The 24,806-nt window shown below is 37.2% G+C and overlaps 1 protein-coding gene across 6 annotated transcripts in view; it reads left to right on the top strand.

Moving 5' to 3' along the window:
• The window catches only part of LOC108537209 (ras-associated and pleckstrin homology domains-containing protein 1), a 101,745-nt gene that overhangs the window by 61,646 nt on the left and 15,293 nt on the right, over positions 1 to 24,806 (top strand). For 5 of the 6 annotated variants that reach the window (XM_017884377.1, XM_017884375.1, XM_017884378.1 and 2 more), the window contains 6 exons: positions 4,253 to 4,333; positions 10,770 to 10,844; positions 19,181 to 19,258; positions 19,701 to 19,860; positions 21,070 to 21,191; positions 23,404 to 23,469. In XM_017884377.1, coding sequence (XP_017739866.1) covers positions 4,253 to 4,333; positions 10,770 to 10,844; positions 19,181 to 19,258; positions 19,701 to 19,860; positions 21,070 to 21,191; positions 23,404 to 23,469 — 582 coding nt within the window. The remainder of the gene's footprint in view (positions 1 to 4,252; positions 4,334 to 10,769; positions 10,845 to 19,180; positions 19,259 to 19,700; positions 19,861 to 21,069; positions 21,192 to 23,403; positions 23,470 to 24,806) is intronic. The other variant, XM_017884380.1, reaches the window with a different exon arrangement.

The raw sequence follows: 24,806 nt of genomic DNA on the forward strand, positions 1-24,806 counted from the left end.
AAAAAAAAAAAAAAAAAAAAAAAAAAAAAAGCCTGGCATGGTGCCAGACACCTGTAATCCCAGCTACTCAGGAGGCTGAGGCAGGAGACTCGTTTGAATCCAGGAGGCAGAGGTTGCAGTGATCCAAGGTCACGCCATTGCACTCCATCCTGGGTGACAGAGCGAGACTCCATCTCCAAAAAAAAAAAAAAGAAGAAATATATTCATCTATTTAAAATGAATAGGGGCTATAAAACAAAAGAAATGTTTTAAAACATTCACAAATTTACTGGCTATATAATATCCAGTAGAAGGAGAGCAGAATAAAGAGGAAAGGGGGCAAAACAGAAAAATTGAGTGCTTGTTCTGTTAGCCATTGTGTTTTATGTCTTAACACACGTTGTGCAGAGCCCAACACCTTGTGGAGGGCACGATTATCCCTCTTTTACAATGGAAGGAACTGAGGTAGAAAGAGACTAAATAACTTGCCTAAGGGTTTGAACTCAAACATACTGGTTGTAGAGCTCATACCACCATATTACGCTACTTCATCACAGAATTGAAGGAAAATCAAGACGAGTAGACTGGCCAGTGCTCTCAGAGCCGGGCCTAGAGACAGAACTACATAGGCAGGAGAGAAAAAGGCAGAGGAGATGTATGTAATAATATCCCCATCTTGTGGTGGTTTTGTATTTTTTCTCAATATTTTAAGTAAAATTAAGTTAACTTCTAGCTCTAAGCTAAATAAAGCTTAAATACAATTAAGATGAGGGCTGGCAGTTCCCATTCTTAGTAGTAATATTAATCATTCATAATTTTTATGCCAACCTTTGAAGATAAATGCTATGATTATCCCCATTTTGCACATGAGGAAACAGGTTAAATCATAGGCCCAGAATCACCTTGTCAATAAATGGCCAAGCCGGGGCTTGAACCCAGGCACTCTAGCACTGGGGTCTCCATTCTTAACCATCATGCTATTCTTACTTTCGACATACGATTTGTGGAAAATGCATACACGTGTTAGTAAAGATGAGGGAAATGTATTTTATTGAAACACTAATGAGTGGTCATAAGCCTCCACTTCTTTCTGGTTGTAATCTAAAGTGTTAGCTGTCACAAGGAAGTGTTTTATTTGTAACCACTACTTTGGTACAAGGCCATTTCTTTATAGTGGTTTGGCTCCTATGTTCAGATAAATGGTTTTTATTTATTTTATTTATTTTTTGAGACAGGGTCTCACTCTTTCACCTAGGCTGGAGTGCAGTGGCGCAATCTCAGTTCACTGCAGTCTCCACCTCCTGGATTCAAGCGATTCTCGTGTCTCAGCCTCCCTAGTAGCTGTGACTGCAGGCGTGCACCACCACACCTGGCTTGTCTTTGTATGTTTTGTAGAGACGGAGTTTCACCCTGCTGGCCAGGCTGGTCTCGAACTCCTAACCTCAAATGATTCACCCGCCTGGGCCTCCCAAAGTGCTGGGATTACAGGCGTGAGCCACTGCGGCTGGCCAGATCAATGCTTTTTAGTATGTGCATTCCCATCCCACCCCAAGGATTCTGGCTTGTAAATGGCACTTTGTTTTAACATGTTATAGATTCAGTTCAAGAAAGTAGTGGTTCGTAACTTTGCAGAGATTTGTGGTGAGTTTTTGTAAGATTGATAGAAAGTTTTTATCAAACAAAATGATACAACACTTTGTAATACAAATGAAAGTTTCAAAACTGAGAAAATTTATAGCAAAATTTATATAGAGAATTGACCTTTAAATTCATTTTTTTCCCCGTGGGAGACTCACTGGACATTTTTTGTTACATATTTTGAGCACAGCTTTTAGATTTATGAAAGTAGTGATAAAGAGTAGGCAAAGATTAGACTTGGAGCAGATAATATTTTTTGGTAAGAAAATAGGTACTTTATGGAAATGGACCTAATTAACATTAAAAAGCTATATTATTCCATAATCCCTTTTATTCATGTTACTGTAACATAAATTTTTAATCTTTGTTTATTTACTATTTTGTATTGTTTTTGTCATTTCACATACATCCTTTTCTGGTAAGGGTATACTGCGTAATAGCTCTAGTATTCCATTGTACTGTTTTACATTTAACATCTCTTGTTGAATACTTCGGATTTAATATTTTTTTTGTTTTGATTCTGTTGCCTCATTCTGTTGCCCAGGCTGGAGTGCAATGGCGCCATCTCGGCTCACTGCAACCTCTGGCTCCCGGGTTCAAGCAATTCTCCTGCCTCAGCCTCCGGAGTAGCTGGGTGGGACTACAGGCACAAGCCACCACTCCTGGCTATTTTTTGTAATTTTAGTAGAAACGGGGTTTCACTATGTTGGCCAGGCTCGTCTCGAACTCCTGACCTCAAGTGATCTGCCTGCCTCAGCCTCCCAGAGGGCTGGGATTACAGGCGTGAGCCACTGTGCCCAGCCCAGATTTAGGTTTTTAAAAAGTTTAACCAGTAAGCATTTGAAAATATGATGGACACTTGTGCACGATGGAGTCTAGAAAGAAGTGATGTTTTTTAAAAAAATTATTTTGAAATATTATACTTACAAAACCTTTAAAGAATAGTACAGAGAACTCATGAAATTCATTAGCCATGTAATTTTTAACATTTTACCACATTATTGTGCTATGTCTGTATTTATTTTTCCTGAATCCTTTGAGAGTTGGTTGCATTTATCATTCCCTTATATTCCTTAATACTTCAGTATCTGTTTCCTAAGAAAAGGGAAACTGGCAGTATAGATTTGATGGGCCTCCTGTTGATGTAGTCATTGAAACAGAATATGTTTAATGAGAAAATACAGAGGGAAAAACAAAAACCATCTTGATCTGGTTTCAAGCATGTGGCATGAAGGTCAAGTAGAAAGTTATTCATACATTCTGTAAATATTTGAGTGCCTAGGCACTGTGGTGGGATGTAAGGGATAAAACTGGAATATAATACACAATGTTAGCCGGGCACAGTGGCTCATGCCTGTAATCCCAGAACTTTTGGAGGTGGAGGTGGGTGGATCCCTTGAGGTCAGGAGTTCAAGACCAGCCTCACCAACATGGTGACATCCCATCTCTACTAAAAGTACAAAACTAGCCAGGCGTGGTGGCAAGCGCCTGTAATCCCAGCTACTCGGGAGGCTGAGGCAGGAAAATTGCTTAAACCCGGAAGGCGGAGGTTGTAGTGAGCTGAGATCATGCCACTGCACTCCAGTCCAGGCGACAGAGTGAGACTCCATCTCAAAAACAATAACAACAAAAAAAACAAAAAACAATGTCCTTATGAAGTGATAATTTATTGTATGGAGTGGTGGAGGGGAGGATATAGACAACCAGACAAGTGATTTTGGTACAGTGTGGTAGAAACTATGATGGAAAAAACAGAAAACCTTTTTCGTTAAAAAGTTCTTGATGACTTTGAGAATGAATTACAGAATACATTGTAACTCAAAGGATGAAGGCTTTAGGAAAGAAAGATTGCAAGAAATTAAGGGATAAATGAGTGGTTGGGAAGTAGATGAGGCACCTTCTAGCATGAATTCAGGGAATTTGGCAGTGGAGAGGAGAAACAAGAGGACAGTACCCAGAATTGAACACTTTCCTCTTCTCCTCACCCTCAATGGACTGATCTAGTTGAGTATCAGACACTAAAGATACTCTCTCTTTAGGAGGGGGAATGAATGAGATCTAGAACATGCTTAGCTTTGGAAGGGGAAACAAAACACATTTATTCATCTAGAATTTGAGGGAAGAATAAAAATATGGGTATAATTACAAGGTACATTCTAATGAAGATCCTCATGATAAATGGGTGTAGCTTTCTCACATGGAAGGAAGTGCAGTCATATGAAGAGAGGGAAGAGGGAAGCTAGAAGCTTGAAGAACATAGAGACTTAGAACAGGCATAACATAAGGGGAAAAATTAAGAGCACTGCCAAACAGTGGTTAAGGGCCAGTTGAGGTTTGTTAGCATGAATTGGTATTGGACATAATGTTTCTGCACAATTATTTCATAGAACTCTACTGTCCAGAAGTGGAGTGAGGTTATCCTTAAATTATCAAGGGTTAGGATCATCTGGGTCTTACCTTTATAATTTTTGCATATAAGAGAATGAAAGGTAATTGCATGCAACTTTTCATTACTATTTTGTTTCATTACTGTTTTGTTTCACTTCATTGATCTTTTTCTCTTCCTGCATGGTAATGAGAGCTGCCCGTTTCACCTCCTTTACCTATCATTTTCTTCCTTACTCCATTTTCACAGCATGCTATTTCTCTGAGATGTTCCAGCAAGCAGGCCAAGCGTCATATTGACTTCACAGAAGAACAGGCTGAGCTGACACCTGTAAGTTCTATAAACATGCCATGGCGTGACTTAATGAAGAGGAAAGCATTCGTTAGAACTCCAGATGATGAAACCTTTTCATATAACTTCAGTTTTTCAAATAAAAATTAAACTTAATAAATTTTATTAACAAAACAAATAAGCAACTTTAGATATGGTACCATTGAATAATACTCCTGGTATGATTATGTAGGTGGTGGCATAATTGATGTAGATAATTTTTGTTTTAGAACCTGAAACAACATGCCTTCTTTATTCTGAAACTGAGAGCTTTTGTAAATTTCTTAAGATACTAACAAATTTAATTGTTCTTCACAGCAGAGATACCAAATGGAATGATTCTGCACTGATGCTTAACTGAAGGCCTACTTTCTTTCTTAATAAAATGTATTCTTTGGTCAGTGATTGGCAAATCTGGATGCTTCAGAGGTGTACTGTTCTGTATGGTAGCCACTAGCCACATGTGCCTATTAAGTATTTAAAATGTGGTTAATCCAAATTGTGGTGTGCTGTAAGGATAAAATACATACTGGACTTCAAAGACTTACTATGAAACAAAAATGTAAAAAAATCTCATGGCCGAGTGTGTTGGCTCATACCTGTAATCCCAGCACTTTGGGAGGCCGAGGCAGGCAGATTACTTGAGGCCAGGAGTTCAAGACCAGTCTGGCCAACATGGTGAATACAAAATTAGCCAGGCGTGGTGGCACATGCCTGTAATCCCAGCTATTCAGGAGGCTGAGGCAGAAAAATTGCTTGAACTCAAGAGGCGGAGGCTGCAGTGAGGCAAGATTATAGCAGTGAGCTGAGATCACACCACTGTACTTCAGCCTGAGTGATGGAGCAAGACTCAAAAAACAAAAACCACAAAATTTATTTGTATTAATTACTTGTTAAAATTTCGGATATTTTTGGTTAACTAAAATATATGAATATTTCAGTGTTTTCTTTTATACTTTTAAAATTAGTGTGGCTAACAAAATGTTAAATTACCTTTGTGATGATTTCTAACACCATCTTTACTGTTCAAGTGAAATTTGTAAATAATATAACCTACTTACATACCTACTTTTTATATGAATGTAATGCCCCAACACCTATGAAGGAGAAATATTGAAAACATAATTTATAATAAAGTAATGTATCTGTTTCAGTATGTAAATACTTAGCTGCCACTATTAAAAGACATAATGAAGTAGTCAAACCTTACACCTACCTATAATCAAGAACTTTGGGTTTAAGAGAAGTGAGATCAGAAGGCTTTTTTTTTTTAAAGAAGTATAGGAAAAAGAACAGAAATATAAGTGGACCCCAGAAGTGAAACATGTTATGATAAATGATAGCAGATGTGTGACATATTTGTATATACTATGAGAAAAAGGGAAATAATCTTAATTGAAGTAGGGATAATGTGCTGAGACAGTTTATAGACAAGTAGAGAAAATGGGAACATGTAAAATTCTTGCAAATGAGATAAGATTATTTGTAATTGTATTGACAAAATAATTTCAGTGTTATAATGTGGGATGAGATGGTAGTAATAAAATCATTTGATATCTGATATTTTACAGTGTAGATTTTTCATCATGCTATATATTTTATTTCTTTAAGGTGGAGTCTTGCTCTGTTGCTAAAGCTATAGTATGGTGGTGCCATCTTTTATAGTCAGTGGTACTGACTGCAATCTCTGCCTCCCGGGTTCAAATGATTCTCCTGCCTCAGCCTCCCAAGTAGCTGGGACTACAGGACTGCGCCACCACACCTGGCTAATTTTGTATTTTTAGTTTTGCCATGTTGGCCAGGCTGGTCTCAAACTCCTGACCTTAAGTGATCCACCTGATCCACCTGCCTCAGCCTCCCAGAGTGCTGGGATTATAGGCATGAGCCACCATTCCTGGCCTTCTGTGCTATATATTTTAAATATGACAACAGTAGTATGAAATATTTTAAAACAATTTTTACTAATAAAGTTAATTTCATGTTTTCACTAATTTAATATTATTTAGCTTTTAACTTATCATTTGCTGACATGTGGCAGAGTGTACACTGCCAGTTGTGGTGCTGTCAACTCTTATTTTAAGCTAGTTTTCCATTGGTGAAATTATTTTCCAACATTATGAGCAGCTCTTTGTAAACTCAGAACAAAAGAAAGTGCAGACTTCTTTCAATTTATTTTAGAGGGTAATAGCACTCCTGGAAAATTCATTCAATATTAAAATCATGCAAAAACACTTTTTAGATGTAAAATGAAATTAGATTCTAAGCTCAGATTGTTGTAAACAAGATTTCCCATCTCTACGACTCTCCGTATAAGGATATTTAACAATCATGTGGAATGTGGGACTTCTGTTGTTATTGACATTGTACCATGCTCGCAAGGCATCTGGCATTTTTGACTTCCCAATAAATACCAGTAACTCTCCCTCTCCTCTTCATTGTGGCAGCCCAGAATGTCCTCAACATTTTCTGAAATTTCCGCTTGAGGGCAGAACTACCCTCTTTTGAGAACCATTGGTCTCAAATATCCCTTTGCCCTCTGTTTCTACTCTGCCACACTCCCTCACACCGCCACCCCAGCAGCCTCTTAATCATCCTCCAGGACTGTAGCTTTTTCAGAATTAACTTTATTAAGCCCCTAATTTGGGGTTAGATACTTGTCTCCTTGCTCACCTACCACTTAACACACTGTTCTGTAGTTGCAAGTTGGTCTGCATCTCCCTATTAGACTACATTCTGTGAAGCAAGGCATGCCCATCTTGGTCACCTTTGCATCTCTAATGCTGGCATGGTTCTACGCTCAAAAGTTGGAGCCTAAAAAATGGTTGAATAAATGAAGAGGAAAAGAGAAATAAATCAATAAAATGGATTAAAAATAAGCTCCTGACTTTGTGTCTATAGTTGGTAAATAAAAGAAAATATAAGAAGGCCCTGTTTATATGAAGCTGTATGCATTTTTGTTAACTCGCAACATAAACCAAGACTGAAGGCTGATTGGATGCCATGCCCAAACCATAATTTTTTTTTTAACTAAACGTTTAAAATATATTTCTAAACAGAATGGCCTTACTCAGTCACAGTAACTGCTGATCTCCATAGCAGAGCAACCCACAAAGACACAGCACTGATTTTTTCCCCTGTAATCAAGGGTGAAAAATACGCAACTTGTTTCTGACCCAAAACCACAATTTCTGCAGTTTAAAATGTTTCACTGATAATATGGCCCTGGTAGAAATTGTGTCGTTTTAAAACCACATGATTTACTCTCCTTAGTCCTTCAGCTGTGCAGCACTCTTCTCATCCCTCTTGCATCCATCCAGTAACCAGTTTCACCCTACCCCATCCCTTTTTTCTGAAGAGCAAGGAATTCTAGGATCAATGTTATGACTGGTACCAGTTGGAGGAAGATACTTTATTTTCTGAGACAGGGTCTTGCTCTGTTGCCCAGGCTGGAATGCAGTGGCATAATCCTAGCTCACTGCAGCCCTAAGCTTCTGGGCTCAAAAGTGGTCCTCCTATCTAAGCCTCCTGAGTAGCTGGGATTATAGTTCAAGCCACCATGCCCAGTGGAGTCTGCTGCTTCTGGTTTCTATATGTTTGTTGTTTCTGTTACAAATATCCTATAGTTTGAATAAAACCTGGAGATCTGGCCTTCCTCACTGCTAGTAACTAAATAGTGAATAGCTACGTAACCATCCATGTGGGATATAATTTATGATCATGTTTAGCTATTGTTTGTGGTCTCATTTTTTGAATGTGGCATATTTTGGGACCACCAACCATAATGATTACCCTCTTTTTATTTTAAGCTATTTAAATATCTTAATATTTCAAAATGGACTTCTATTTCTGTGTCATTAAACAGATACAGTTAAATATCATTGCCTCATACTTACCAAATTATCAGTTTTTTTGGTGACTTGAAGTCTTGAGGTCATGAGTTTGAGAACTGATGAAATCTTGTGGTTTTTCTTTAAGAGCTTAAATTTGAATTTGATGTTTGGAATTACATTTACCAAATCATACTTTGTTTTGATGGCCTGAGGCAGATTTTATTTTTTTTAATTTGAAATATAATTATCTGAATATAGATAATCTACTCACTTGGAGATCATTTTTCTAAAAAAGTAACTTAGATAAGTAGCAGTAAGTTTTCAAGAAAATAATTTCTTAAAATACATGTTACATGTTTTACATAGTAATTGTGTAACAGTACATTTTTCCCCATTATATTTGAATAGCTAAAAATGAATGGGAATAAGAGCAATGAAAGTTATAGTTGCTTTTACTTTTAAGTGAAACCAAGTTTATTAAAGAAGTAAAGAAATGTGGCTGGGCACAGTGGCTCACACCTATAATCTCAGCACTTTGGGAGGCCAAGCCGGGCGGATCACCTGTGGTCAGGAGTTCAAGACCAGCCTGGCCAACATGGAGAAACTCTATCTCTAATAAAAATACAAAATTAGCCGGGTGTGATGGCCCGTGCCTGTGATCCCACCTACTTAGAAGGCTGAGGCAGGAGAATCGCTTGAAGCTGGGAGGCGGAGGTTGCAGTGAGCTGAGATTACATCACTGCATTCCAGTCTGGGTGAGAGAGGGAGACTCTGTCCTAAAAAAAACAAAAATAAGAAAACTAAAGAAACCAAAGAATGGCTACTCTTGTAAATTGTGCTTTTGTTCTTTGTTTTCCCAATTCCCTCACTTCTTGGCTGAGCATTAACCTCAAACTAAATTGCATTTTCAGAAATTACTACTTACCTAGTGTCTTTATGGAGAAGCCAATCAGTCTTACCTTTAAGAGGACGATACAATCTAGTTAAATGAGGACCTAGGGATAGTTTTCTATGTTCTTGTTATTGTTTGACTTTGTTAGTGCTAATCTTGATGAATATGTCCAATTAAAAAAATTGGACGTTAGGTTTCTTTTTTTAATAAGGAATGGGTGAGAGGGACAGGTATGCTTACAAAGTTTACCTTGCATTAAAACACAGCTTTAAAAATGCAGGCAATAAAATACCATATAGCAAGCTTAGCATAGTATAGATGTAAGCAAAGATTGTATTATCTTCTGTAACATGTTTTTAATCTTGAAGTAGTGTATTTTATCTATGACCATGTATGTACTTTTTTTTTCCCCCTTGAGACAAGAGTTTCACTTGTCGCCCAGGCTGGAGTGCAGTGGCACAATTTCAGCTCACTGCAACCTCTGCCTCCCAAGTTCAAGCGATTCTCCTGCCACAGCCTCCTGAGTGGCTGGGATTACAGAGTCCTGCCAGCACACCCGGCTAATTTTTGTATTTTTAGTAGAGATGGGGTTTCACCATGTTGACCAGGCTGGTCATAAACTCCTGACCTCAGGAGATCTGCTTGCCTCGGCCTCCCAAAGTTCTAGGGACCATGTACTTTCTTACAGGGGTTGCTGCTCTAGTATTTGCATTAGTTTATTTCCAAAGAATTTCCAAGAATAACTTGACCTATATTTACGTTTATAAAATACAACACAATATTTTCTATACTTTTACTCAGCTGTATTGTACATTTTTTTAATAGTGATTAGTAACTATGTACTGTTAAATACTAATTTGGAATTTTTTCATGAGAGGCCAGTCCAAATTACATGTAGATATCAAAACAACTACAATTTAAGGATAAATAAAATACAATTGTATTATCTTACAACATGTTACTGAAAAGTTATTAAGGAGAGAATGATAAGTTCCATGCATGCCATTTACAAATTATTTTCACAAAAACAATTACTTGAATTAATTTAAGTGTGTGATGCTTCTGAATATTTTGTTCATGTCATTCATTTGCTCTGCAAATTCTTTACTGTGCGGTGTACTCCTATTTTTATTCTGATAATAATGAGTGGGTTAATAAAGTTTTACTGAAAACAGGTGTATCCATTAGGCAAAATATTGATGAATATTTTTCCTCTTGGTGCAGCTATCATTGAATTGACCAGAAATACTTGGAGAAGCTTTTAAAAATGATGTCATCTTATTCTAATCAAAATATACTATTTAAAGCCATATAGGTCTTGATAGGCTTTAACAAGAGAAAGGAAGTTTAGTCATTGGTCTCTGACATGCATTTATTTGTGTGCTGTGCACAGCGTTCATGAGCATTGGCCTAGAAGGCAGACTGGCTCTGCAGTCTTTGCATGTACTACCCATTTCCCAAAGAGGGAGGGATCAGCAGGAGTCAGCTGGGACACGCCTATGGGCACGGTGATGTCTTTACCTCCCTGCTCCTTTTCTTTTTCTTTTTTTACATTTTCTTTGTGGACATATTTCATTCAACTTAGGGAAAAGATACGAGATTAATTATAGAGAATCATTCTTGCTTTGTCTACTTTATGTTTTAAACACATAAAACCTCCACTGACTTCTGTTATTGCCTTTTTTTGTTTTTGTTTTTCTCTTTTCTGAACAAGCACTCCTATCTGGACAGGGAAACCTCCCTTCTTCTGAGAAACATTGCAGGAAAACCTTCTCATTTGCTGACCAAGGTGATACTTCTTTCCACATGCATGTAACTATTTACTGCCTTGTAGGTAGAATATGATTTCTGTTTTTGATCATGCTTTTATATTATTATTTTCTTATTCTAGCATCTTTGTCATTAATAGAGATACTTTTTCTTTTACAGACGGTAATTATTTACTGATCTTAATGACTGTCAGGCAATATTGAGAGTATAAAATATATTCAGTAATTTTCACTAGTTTTTAAACTTTTGTAAATGCCTAATTTTCCCAAGTGTGTTGCACTTTTTCTAGTTTGACACTATTGCATTTTAAAGTCTAAAAAGCATTGCTTTTACTACTAATGGTTGTCCATACTCTGGGTTTCTTTAGCAGACTTTGCTTCCTAGTTCTTATTTATATTATTACCTCCTCATTTAATTAAAACATTTACTCATGTAAACAGAATCTTAGTTAATATTAACTTAGTCAAATTGGAAGAGGAGGAAGCTATAATTTTAATTGCCTGGTTCTCTGCCCTTGGAATGTTTTGAATCAGTCCAGCCAGATTTTCACTGGGCTGGTATTTTATATCCAGTTAAAATATTTTAGCCATTGTCATCATTAACTAGGGAATAATACAGTAGGGAAGCTGAATTGCTTTCTACCTCTTTTTAAGTCGTGTTTTTATTTCATTAGCTTATTTAAATAATGTTAAATTCAAGAATATCAGACTTATTTCTGAAAAATATACATAGTTATGGGTAATGTCCCTAAGTTGTTGTTACTGTATCTGAGGTTTGTTTGCTTTAATTTCTTTCTAACCTTGTACATTTATAAAAGAAGATGGTAGACCAAAATGAAAATCTCCCCAAGAAGCAGCTCAAAGAAAAGACCCTTTAACAAAGTCAGCAGTGGGACCCTCTCTCTACCCTGAGTTTCTCTTTTTAAAGCAGATCTATGCGTGCTGGTAGAAATTTAAAGATCAGGGAAGTATAGAAGTCTAAGCTGGTCATGGCTCTTTTTCCCTTTTCCTCAGCTGTCCCCTCTTCGTTCTCTATTTACTCTCTTTCCCTAGACTCCACACATGTATCTTCAACTAGGATCTCTATTCTAGATGGATCTGTCTCCCAAGAGCACGTTTCCAAACAGCTGTTAGGCATTTCCTGGAAGACCACCAACATCTTACAAGCACCTTAAATCCCACAGGTGTTTAGCTTACCTCCATTATCCCTGGGCTCCATAATTTATATCAGTCATCATCTCTTCTGTTTCTGTTTAGGATGCTGACATTCTCCTAATTACCAGGTTTGAACCCTCTGATCATCTTTGCTACCTTCCTTCTCATTTAATGTCTCCAGTTTATAATGAAGCTTGTCTTAATCTGCAGGATTTACTGAGCTCACCCATTTGTTGCATTCCCATTACCACCACTCTACTACAGGCTCACTCTTAGCTCTTTGTTATTACCCGTCCCCCTTCCAATCCATTTTATACACGGCTTTCAGATTAAGTTTACCATTTTACCATTTTCATTGCCAATTCAACAATACTTACTGAGCCGTGACCTGCTGGGTGCTGGGATAGAACATTGCATAAAGTATACCTATTCCTCACCCTCAGGAGCTCACAGTCTGTTTATGAAGATAGATGATAAATGGTGACAAGCAAGCATGTAAAGAAGTTCTAAATCATGTTAAGTGCTATGAAGGAAACGAGTAGAACATACTGGGGAAAAGATTAGGGGTACATTTTATTTAGATGATGAGATCAGAGGGTTCTAGGAGGGTAACATTTAAGCTAAAGCCTGGAGGATGCAAAGAAGCCAGCCTGGGGCTTAAGGGAGTGTTCCATGTACATAGGTCAAGGGAAAGAGCTTGGCATGTTTGAGAAGTTGAAAAAAGACCATTTTGCCAGAGTCACCCTAGTTGCATTAATGAAAGTGCAAGTGTCTTGATTTGGGTTTGGAGAGGTAGGCAGGAGGAGCCAGATTACTCAAGCCACACCGAGGCCTTATTTTTCTCTAACTGTAACTGGAAACTATTGAAAAGAATAAATAACTTCATTTATCCATTCAACAAATATTTACTGAGTATCTATTATGTGCCAGACAATGTTTATGACCCTGGAGATACAGCAGTGAACAAAACAAAGTTCCTACCATAGGCAGTGTTATTTTTTGCAAGTTTTGGATAAACATGGTCAGTGGCTCATGCCTGTAATCCCAGTACTTTGGGAGGCTAAGGCAGGTGGAGTTCAAGACCAGCCTGCCTAACATAGCGAAACCCCATCTCTACCAAAAAATACAAAATTAGCCTGGCATGGTGGTGCATGCCTGTAGTCCCAGCTACTCAGGAGGCTGAAGTGGGAGAATCACCTGAGCCTGGGAGGTCAAGGCTGCAGTGAGCCATGATCACACCGCTGCACTCTAGCCTGGGCGACAGAGTAAGACCCTATCCCCCTGCCAAAAAAAACAAAAAGTTTAAAAATAAACCACAGTCATTCCTTCGTATATACACAGGGAATTGCTTCCAGGACCCACATTGATACCAAAACCTGCACATACATACACAAGTCCTGAAGTTGGTCCTGAGACCTTGGATGTGAAAAGTCGTCCTCTATATAGCAAATTTTAAAAATTTTTATTATTTATTATTATTTTGAGACAGAGTCTTGCTCTGTTGCCCAGGCTGGAGTGCAGTGGTGCCATCTTGGCTCACTGCAACCTCCACTTCCCAGGTTCAAGCAATTCTCCTGCCTCAGCCTCCCGAGTAGCTGGGATTTATAGGCATATGCCACCACGCCCAGCTAATTTTTGTATTTTTTTTATGGAGACGGGGTTTCGCTGTGATGGCTAGGCTGGTTGTGAACTCCTGACCTCAGGTGATCTGCCCGCCTCAGCCTCACAAAGTGCTGGGATTACAGGTGTGAGCCACCATGCCTGGCCTGTATAGGGAATTTTGCATCCAGAGAATACTGTTATTTTTTATCTGAGTTTGGTTGGGAATGCAGAACCCTCCAGTATGGAAGGTCACATATATTTACAGAAAAACATTTGCATATAAGGACAGTAGTAGCTCAGACTCCCGTTGTTCGATCAGCTATAGTTGTTACTATAACTATATTTTGATTCTAAGCAGTGTTACATAATAAACTATTTAATGACCCTTAAACTGTTTATATCACTCCAAGTTCTATTTGAATCATTTTAATTTACATAACTGTATTGCAGTCCTATGAAATCAACTAGATCCTGAAGGAATTATTAACCCGTGTTTAGCCCCTTAATTTCAACTGGGTTTGTTCTGAACCTACAAAGCTTAAGCTTCTCAGTTGAAGAAACAAGTTAGCAACAGTAGCACTTTCTGTAAGTATTCTAATTTTTACAGCATAGAGAAAGTTGTAACACTTTGTAACCACAGTGTTGGCTTTCATTTAATCATAGGATATTCACATAGTTTTTGTCCTTTATGTAAATTTGAGGTTTGGCATTTGGTGGTTATTGATAGCCACATAGGAATTTTTCAGTAGAAAGTAGATTGTCTCTTGCTCTTTTAAGAGAAGGTATCGGAGAGAAATTTAAGTTTTTACATGTGTGAGATGTTTTTTACTTATGTTTAGTATAGTTGTGAAGAAAGGGATAGTCAAAGGATATGGGGCAGAAGACTTAACACCTGACTTTGGCAGCAGAACATGAGATGAATAAAGCTTTGTCTTTTGTATTAAACTTGTGCCGTAAACACTGAATGTAGATTTGCGTTGCCTTTATAAATAAACTATTGGAGGTCTTCTAAGTATGTCATCTAAACGTATCAGCAAACATTTATTTATTTTTCCTGTATTATACAACACCCCTTGAGCTTAAGACAATTTCTGTTTTCCCCAGTTAAAAGTTACGGTGTTTGCTTAAATATAGTAGACACAAATAGAGCTCTCTGAGAAAGAGCTTATTACCCACAGGAAGCATAAAAATATTAGGAGTCTTGCAATTTGACATAAACATTTTCATTTCCAGTTTTGTTCCAGGGATGATATTCAGACTCTAAAAGAGGTATCATGATCAGTTCTGTTTCTTCAGAAGGCTGCTAGCAAGGATTATCCTTTAATAAAACGAGAGAAGTATAAACTAAAATATGCCTATGTTGAAATTAAACCAGCTCTTAATTTCATACAGTTTTAAACTGGACCAATTTATGTAAGCATAAAGAGTAGCATTTTGAGCAAATGGAAGAGCGGCTAGATTTGGATTTGTTAAAATAGCCTCCATCTAGCTGCTTTATAAAAATTCTTATTGATGGTTAGGAAATTTAATTGGTTTAATGTATGTTAGTTGATTACACAGGTCTCTTCTTTGTTTAATCTCTATGTCCGTTGTGTGACCTTTTTTTTGGGTGGGGGGGGAAGGGGGATGGAGTCTTGCTGTGTCGCCCAGGCTGGAGTGCAGTGGTGTGATCTGTTTACCTCAACCTCCGTCTTCCAGTTTCAAGCAATTCTCCCTTTCTCAGCCTCCTGAGTAGCTATGTTTACAAGTGCCCACCACTGCACCTGGCTAATTTTGGTATTTTTAGTAGAGACAGGGTTTCACCACGTTGGCCAGGCTGGTCTTCAACTCCTTATCTACCTGCTCGGCCTCTCAACGTGATGGGATTACAGGCATGAGCCACCATGCCTGGCCGGTGTTGTACATTCTATGTATATTGGCAAATATATATGATAACATGTATCCACCATTGTATTATCATACAGAATAGTTTCACGGCCGTTAAATCCTCTGTGCTCTGCCTATGCATTCCTCCTTCCTCTTTAACCCGTGGCAACCACTGATCTTTTTATTGTCTTTATGGTTTTGGCTTTTCCAGTGTCATGTAGTTAGATTTGTACACTAAGTAGCTTTCTGAGATTGGCTTCTTTCACTTAGTATTACACACTTAATGTTCCTTCATGTCTTTTCATGACTTGAGAGCTCATTTCATTTTAGTGCTGAATAATATTCCATTGTCAGGATGCACCATAGTTTATCTGTTACTTACTGGGTGACGTCTTTGTTGCTTCCAAGTTTTGGCACTCATGAATAAGATTGCTGTAAACGTCCATGTGCATGTCTTTGTAGGCATCAATTTTCAACTCATTTGGGTAAATATCAAGGAGCACAATTGCTGAATTGAATTGTATGGTAAGAGTACATTTAGTTTTGTAAAAAACTGCCAAAAGTGTCTTCTAAAGTGGCTGTACCATTTTACATTCTCATTAGCAATGAATGAGAGTTCCTATTGTTCCACATCCTTGCCAGTATTTAGTGTTGTCAGTGTTTTGGATTTTGGCCATTCTGATAGGTGTGTAGGGGTATCTCATTTTACTTGTAATTCCCTAATGACAAATAATGTTGAGCATCTTTTTATATGTTTATTTACTAGCTGTCACTTCAGTGAGGTATCTTTTCAGGTCTTTTGCCTATTTTTAAAATCATGTTCATTTTATTTTAAAGAATTTTAAGAGCTCTCTCCTTTTTTTTTCTATAACAGTTCTTTATCAGATACGTCTTTTGCAAGTATTTTTTCTCCCAGTTTATGCCTTGTCTTAATCTCTTGAATATTCCTTTTTTTCTCAGAAATATGTTCAGCTTTGAGGGCATCTTCTAAACTTTTAAAATGTTAAATTTATAGATTATATAATACCATAAAGAATTTGACCTTTTAGAAGTTCATGCTTGGCTGGGCACGATGGCTCACGCCTGTAATCCCAACACTTTTAGAGGTCAAGGCAGGTAGATCACCTATGGTTAGGAGTTTGAAACCAGTCTCACCAACATGACAAAACCCTGTCTCTACTAAAAATACAAAATTAGCCAGGCATTGTGGCGGGCACCTGTAATCCTAGCTACTCAGGAGGCTGAGGCAGGAGACTCTCTCGAACCCAGGAGGTGGAGGTTGCAGTGAGCCAAGGTCGTCCCACTGCACTCCAGCCTGGGCAACAGAGCTAGACTCCATCATCTCAAAAAAAAAAAAAAAAAGTTGTTCATGTTTGTATTTCAGATATACAAAATATTGATTCCACATATCGGTTTTTCCTCTTCAGACTTTAAATTTACTTTTCAGGGGTATGAAGTGAAACTTGCAGATATACTTCAGTAAACTTTCTTTGCAATTCATGCCAATATAAGGATGCGGCAAATGAGCCATGAGGAATATAAGATGATTATCCCATTGAGAAAATATTCATGAAACTTCTGCCTTCTTCTTTCTCTTTCCCTAAATGTGTCAAGTAACTAATTTCATAAAAACTGCTGGAAAATGGAAGTATTGCGGATTCCTTTATAAAGTAGTGCTCTGTTCATCAAAAACGCATATAAGTTTTGGTAATTTACCTAACAATTTGTTTCTCTAAGACTCATAATTCTAAAAACTGAGAGTTTTAATGACAGTAATTTAGTTTTCTCATTTCAGAGCTTGTTTTAAAAGAAAATTTGTGTCTGAAAATGTAATCAACATGTTTCATAATTCTGCTATTTGTTTATTTGCATAAAGAATTTTTTTAAAAAATAGGATGATTTAATCTTTTAGTCAGAGGAATATATAATAGTATAAGAATTGAGTCTTGTCTTAGCCCTCTCCATTTAAAGAATAAAATTCTTTGTTTTCTGCCTAATTGAGTTTACAGATAGTATTTCCAGACCCTGGTTATTATGTTAATTCATTGGCTCCTTTCATTGGAAGGGATCAGATTTCTGGCAGCCAAGCCCACTGCCTTCCCTAACCACTGTTTTCTTCTCTGTTCCACAAAATAGTAAATACTAAGCTTGAAATGATGGGAGACAGCCTAGAGTATAAAATAGAAAGAAAAGCAGTTCATAAATAAGAAAGCCAACAGGATTTAGGCAGACAGAATAAATCTGTGAACTGAATTGAGTTTCTCTTTTTGTTTTTTGCCCTGGAAGCTTTAGCTTTTAATGAATAACATATGGATTGTGGTTTTCACCACAATGCAAAGAGGATAAAGTTTGGCTGATATGATTAGGTTTTTTTCTTAGACTTAAATAAAGGAATATTTAAGGTGGAAGTTTCCATTTTTCTTTCTTTTTTTTTTTGAGATGGAGTCTCGCTCTGTTGCCCAGGCTGGAGTGCAGTGGCACAATCTCAGCTCACTGCAGCCTCTGTCTCCCAGGCTCGAGCATTCTCCTGCCTCAGCCTCCCAAGTAGCTGGGATTACAGGCACACACCACCAAGTGCAGCTAATTTTTGTATTTTAATTAGAGATGGGGTTTCACCAAGTTGGCCAGGCTGGTCTCCCAACTCCTGACCTCAAGTGATCCTCCTGCCGCAGCCTCCCAAAGTGCCAGGATTATAGACATGAGCCAATGCGCCCAGCCAAGAAGTTTTTATTTTTCTTAGGTATTTTCTAGAGTAATCAAAAGCCTAGAAATAGAAAATAATCCTTTATAAACAAAAGTTTACTTATGCAAGTTTTTTTAAATTGGAGATTAATGCCACAGCATATTATGGTCTATTGCTGGAAATTACAAGTTAAGTACCACTAGTAGAGTACTATGTGCTAATTCAGAAAAAAATAGACAAATGGTTTAAGTATATTTTAGTTGTTATAATTTTATTACTCTTTTAATATAAGTTTTCTGAGGTAGAAGTTACTAGAAATTTTAAGTTATTTGGAAAATCATATTTAGCATTTAAAAATATTTTCAGTGAATTAATGGAAACAAATTTTGAATTTACTGACATAAGACATTGATTACATTGTATGATTTTCCAAAGCAGAGTGAAACTTAGGCAGTAAGACAGCTTCTTATATTTGTATTGGTGTATTAATGAGATTGTACCTACATTTTTTTATTTTTTAAAGGGTTTTTATATGGTTGTAAATAGGCAGATACTGTTTTTTGCTGGAGATGTTTTTGTGACAGTGACACTTTCACTGTAACAGAACAGAACATTAGTATGCAAGAGTATGCCGTTACTTTGGAGGAAGTGTAAATTCAGAGTTGAGGGGTTGTGCAGGTAAAACAAATTGTCAGACCCAAAGATGGCCACTATGTGTTCATTTTTCTCCTATCCCAGAACCTGAAATTCATCTGCTTCACATTGACAAAATCAAATTTGGTAATTTACTCCATCACAGAGTTCTTTTTTTCCTCTAGAATATTGAATGTAGAAATGCCTATTGTATGACATCTTCAAGTCTGCATCTATAAAATGTTTCTTTACAATATGTCTGCTCTTTGTGAACAGTTATTTTTAAAATGTGCTCTATGTGTGTGAAGTTATATTCTTAATGAAATTCATTGCTAAGAACATCCTTAAGGATAAAAAATATTTCTTAAATATTTCATCATCTTAGCATTGTTTATCTGAAATGCTTTGTGTTCACAGGAAGAGCAGGCAGCAAAATTGAAAGCTGAGAAGATCAGAGTTGCCCTAGAGAAAATTAAAGAAGCACAAGTGAAAAAGGTGATATGTGGGCCTCTTCCTGGTTTGGGATTTTTTATCAGTTTTATGGATTTGTAGAGAATTGCCTTGTTTATGTAATGTACCTCTGAGATGTGGAGAGATACAGAGGCATTTCTTCCTAGTAATATATTTTTCACATGTAGTATTTTTTGTGGGTAAAATGCATTATAAAAGGAGTAATTTTCTGGTTCTGAATTCTCCTAAAGGAGTAATCATAACATTATAACCTTATGTGTTGTTAATATTTTTAAAGTGCTTTAAATTTACTTAAACAGGGTATTTGATGTCTGATTTTAGCCTATATTTTGCATAATGAAGTCATTATTTGTGTTTTAATTTATATACAAATACATTAATCTAAATTTTATTTGATATCAGATGAATGCCTTTTCTAGAATGCCATTTTTTAGTGTTCATTTACTTTTCTTTTTACTTGTTATAGCTGGTGATTAGAGTCCACATGTCTGATGACAGTTCTAAAACAATGATGGTGGATGAGAGACAAACAGTAAGACAAGTACTGGATAACCTAATGGACAAATCCCACTGCGGTTATAGTTTAGACTGGTCACTGGTAGAAACTGTTTCTGAATTACAAATGGGTTAGTAATATCATTGCTGTAATTGCTTTCTAATTTTTGTGTAACTTCATCAGTTTTCATGTTGATAAAACATTTCGAGTTACCTTTATAGATACATGTTTTTATTTTATTTTTGGGGGGACAGAGTCTCACTCTGTTGCCCAGACTGAAGTGCAATGGTGCAATCTCAGCTCACTGCAGCCTCTGCCTCCTGAGTATAAGCAATTATTCTGCCTCAGCCTCCCAAGTAGCTGGGACTACAGGTGTGCGCCACCACACCTGGCTAATTTTTTGTATTTTTAGTAGAGATGGGGTTTCACCTGTTGGCCAGAATGGTCTTGATCTCCAGACCTTGTGATCCGCCCACCTTGGCCTCCCAAAGTGCTGGGATTGCAGGCTTGAACCACCACACCTGGCCGCATCTTTATATATTTTTTCGATAAAATTACCTTTCATGATTTGGCTTCTTTACATTATTTTTTTCTGAAGTATTTTAAGAGTTCTTTGAATACAAGATCATTTCTAGTTCACTTCAGATTTTATAATGGCTAAAACAAAGTTTTTTAAAAGGTAACAAAATAGTTTTTTTCTTCAAATAAGAACTGGATAGACTGATGCATTTACTAAAGATTATTATGTTAACTTGAATTTGTACTGAAGTCTTTAAACCAGCATTTGACTCAGGGGAAACATAAAGCACGTTAACAAATTTCAAAGAATCCATATCTAGAACATGTTCTTTAACATATGTTCAGTATACAGGACACGTTCTTTCATTTCTAATTTGGAAATTAGAAAATACATCTACATTTAAGATTAAACAACAGTCATGGATCAAAGAAGAAATCATCTTGGAAATGTTTTAAATGCCAAGAACTAAGTACAACTGGAAATACTTGATATTGAAACTTGTAAGATGTAACTCATGTTTTATTTTTAAGGGTGGATGGGAAAATGTTTAAGACTGAAGAATGGTGTACTGCAAGTCAGAAAGCCTAGATTCTAGTCCTAGTTCTTCCATATATCAGCTGTGTGATCTTAGTTATGTCACTTACCATAATTAAGGCATATTTCCTTGTTTGAAAAATTAGGGAAGACCAGATAATTTTTAGTTGCTAAAATGTCAGTTAAGACTACTTGGTTCTGAGGTTAACTACTTCGCAAAGTTTCATGTTTTTCATGCAGCTCTAATGAATACTAATAAAATATGGATATTTTATTTTGGGACAGAGAGAATCTTTGAAGACCATGAAAACTTGGTTGAAAATCTTCTTAATTGGACAAGAGATAGCCAAAACAAGCTTATATTTATGGAGCGTATAGAAAAATACGCACTTTTCAAAAACCCACAGGTAAGAGCAAACAGCTTACAGAGGTCAGGATTTTTAAATATGTCTCCTATTTTATTTGATTACTGCTAAGTTAAATAGTGTTAAAAGACTGGTAAACACCTGGTTGGAGCGATATACCTGCAAAATCCTATAGGAGCATCATCATCTGCTGCTGCTGCTGCTGCTGCTGCTGCTGCTGCTGCTGCTGCTGCTGCTGCTGCTGCTGCTGCTGCTGCTGCGGAAAGTCAGCTGGTGCCCACGTGTTAGGCCCCAAAGAGGTTCCCAGTCCTCCAGAACCAGATGGGGTGAGCCCTTTCAGAAGCAGAAGTATAGCTCTAGTGAATTACCAGGTCTTTTGGCTCTGTCATCCAGAGCTGTGTTGAACCCAGCTGTTTATTTGGTGAGTTTGTCATCTCATCAAAGAAAAGTACTTCTCTACTCCAGCCATTTATCCAGTTGACACTTCTTTTTAAACATCCTAGTAACCTTGATTACAAATGGCTCTACATTCTAATAAACATAGTTAGATTTATTTGACATCTTTCCTTGTTCCAAAATAATGTTTGAGTTAATACTTCCTGATACCTAGACATTTTACAAAATTCAGTAGGCGAGGGAAAACAACTCCACAGTAAAAAGTAGTAATGAGGAAAAATAGCAGCAGTGTTAAAGGTATTGCGTAGTTATGCTTCAGATGGCTTAATCATGACATGTCTTTTCCGGATGTTTTAGTGAAAATACATATTTGGGGTATCAACAGATCTTTTTGTAGGCAGTTATGAAAAATAATTACAGGCTGGGCGCAGTGACTTGTTCCTGTAATCCCAGCACTTTGGGAGGCCGAGGCGGGCAGATCATGAGGTCAGGAGATCCAGACCATCCTGGCTAACATGGTGAAACCCCGTCTCTACTAAAAATACAAAAAATTAGCCGGGCGAGGTGGCGGATGCCTGTAGTCCCAGCTACTCGGGAGGCTGAGGCAGGAAAATGTCCTGAACCTGGGAGGCGGAGCTTGCAGTGAGCCGACATAGTGCCACTGCACTCCAGCCTGGGTGACAGAGCGAGACTCCGTCTCAAAAAAAAAAAATAATAATAATAATAATAATAATTACAGTCAGCCCTCTATATCCATGGGTTCTGCATCTGTGGATTTGCCCAACTACAGATCTAAAATATTCAGAAAAATAATTCCAGGTTCCAAAAAACAAAACTTGAATAAGCCACGTGTTGAGTATTGCATTGAATTCATGCGAATTAAGTGATATGTAGGCATTGTATTAGTTATTATAAGTACTCTAGAGATTATTTCTAGTACAAGGGAGAATGTGCATAGGTTTTATGTAGATGTGACCCCATTTTTATAAGAGACTTAAGCATCAGCCGATTTTGGTATACAGGGGAGGTCCTAGAATCAATCTCCTATGGACAACAAGGGATGACTGTGTACTAATGAGTAGAATTCAGTTTTTTTGTTTGTTTGCTTTTTGTTTGTTTTTGTTTGTTTTTTTGAGACGGAGTCTCGCATTATCACCCAGGCTGGAGTCAGTGGTGTGATCTTGGCTCACTGCAACCTCCGCCTCCAAGCGATTCTCCTGCCTCAGCCTCCTGAGTAGCTGGGACTACAGGTGTGTGCCGCCACATCTGGCTAATTTTGTGTTTTTAGTAGAGACGGGGTTTCACCATGTTGGTCAGGCTGGTCTCGAACTTCTGACCTCGTGATCCACCCGCCTTGGCCTCCCAAAGTGCTGGGATTACAGGTGTGAACCATCGCGCCTAGCCAGAATTCAGATTTTTAGTTGAGTCAAGTAAATGAGATTATTAATAAATGAGTCCCAGAGAATTTGGGATTTCTTCTTAAAAAGCCAGAACATAAATTTTCTGCACCTAGATCAGTGTATTTCTAAACCTTTCAGATCCTTTAACTGTAGCTTTCATTAGATATCCCAAAACATATTTGCCAGCTGTTGAATGTAGTATCACCTCACAGTCTGCGTGAGGACAGTTTATGACAAGTGGTCAGGCAAGGAGGAGACTGGTGTTAAGCATTTTAGTGATGATGCCCATATATAGGTAACTTTTCAAAGTTTATTCTACTTTATACCAACAGAAATTAGAGTTGCTGTTTCTCTAGAAGAAAACATACACCTGTGCCAAGGGAATAACAGAATGGATTTATGCTTTAACCTTCTTTTTTTCTCCCCCACCTATCCCTTCCATGTATTTGTTTTTTCAGAATTATCTTTTGGGGAGAAAGGAAACAGCTGAGATGGCAGATAGAAACAAAGAAGTCCTGTTGGAGGTATGACACCCCCCATTTTCTTGTACATTTAAAAATTAAAATATGAGGCCAGGTGCTGTGGCTCAGACCTGTAATCCCAACACTTCAGGAGGCCGAGGCGGGTGAATCACGAGGTCAGGAGTTCAAGACCAGCCTGGTCAAGATGGTGAAACCCTGTCTACTAAAAAATACAAAAATTAGCCGGGCATGGTGGTAGGCGCCTGTAATCCCAGCTACTCGGGAGGCTGAGGCAGAGGATTGCTTGAACCCGCGATGCAGAGGTTGCAGTGAGCCGAGATCGTGCCACTGCATTCCAGCCTGGCAACAGAGTGAGACTCTGTCTAAAATAAAAAATAAAATAAAATAAAAATCATTTTTGAAGTCAAGTATGTCAGGGTTCTATATTTGTAGTTACAATTTTAACTAAAGAAGACTGTGTATTCTTTGATAGTATGAGGGAGAAAGTTCAACTGTGTTGAACGTGTTAGGCCACTGAAGACCCTTTTAAAAACTATTATTTTGCCAAGCCATATTCTAGTGGTCTAAGAGTAATGAGCTTTTAGGGGCTGCCAAGTGGGAGAGATGGCTGGTCAGTGAAGGATGTGGTTTTGCTGTTTTTATCTGCTTACTCAGAGAGAAATTTGAATATAATTAGCTGTTCACAAAATATTTCCAGCTTTATCCTTAAATAATTCAAATAATTTTTAAAATCATGGTCATTTTTCTTGGAAAACGTAATTGAATTTTGGCTGATTTTAAAGAACTAAAATCAAATAAGTTAGTATACTTGAAAACCTGAATAAACCTTTACTTACCAGCAAGGCAATTAGGAAGTGAAGATCAGCATTCAGTTTTCATAGTGATACACAAGCTACAGTTAAGTAAAAATCCACCTTATAATTCCTAATTTTTCTGTACTTTGAGGAGAAATTAATTTAGGCCCAAATGTCCTGTATTAGTGTTCTCTGAGGATTTCTCTTTTCTTTCACAATTACATGATTGATTTCTTTAATATTATATTTTTATCAAAGCATAGTGTTTAGAACTTAGAATTTTGAGTGTTTATAGTTCTTTCAACCTAGTATTAAGTATTTTTTAAATAAATGCCCTCTTTGTCTTAGAGTCACATAAATGGATAGTTTTTAAATTCTTAAAGTTTAACCATACACTTAGCACGTTGCATTCTTTTAAAATATATTCCTGTTTAGTTTGACAGCTAATCTAAATGTGGAGAAAAATAAAGTCTAATGCTTGGTTTGCCCTGACAGTTTTATTAAATTTAGTGTAACTATGCTGTTTACATTAGCTACTGTTATATGCAACTCAGTTAATGTGTCAACTTAGTTTTTCTCCGAAAC

This window comes from Rhinopithecus bieti, unplaced genomic scaffold, assembly GCF_001698545.2.
Source record: "Rhinopithecus bieti isolate Rb0 unplaced genomic scaffold, ASM169854v2 scaffold_14229, whole genome shotgun sequence".
Lineage (NCBI taxonomy): Eukaryota > Metazoa > Chordata > Mammalia > Primates > Cercopithecidae > Rhinopithecus > Rhinopithecus bieti.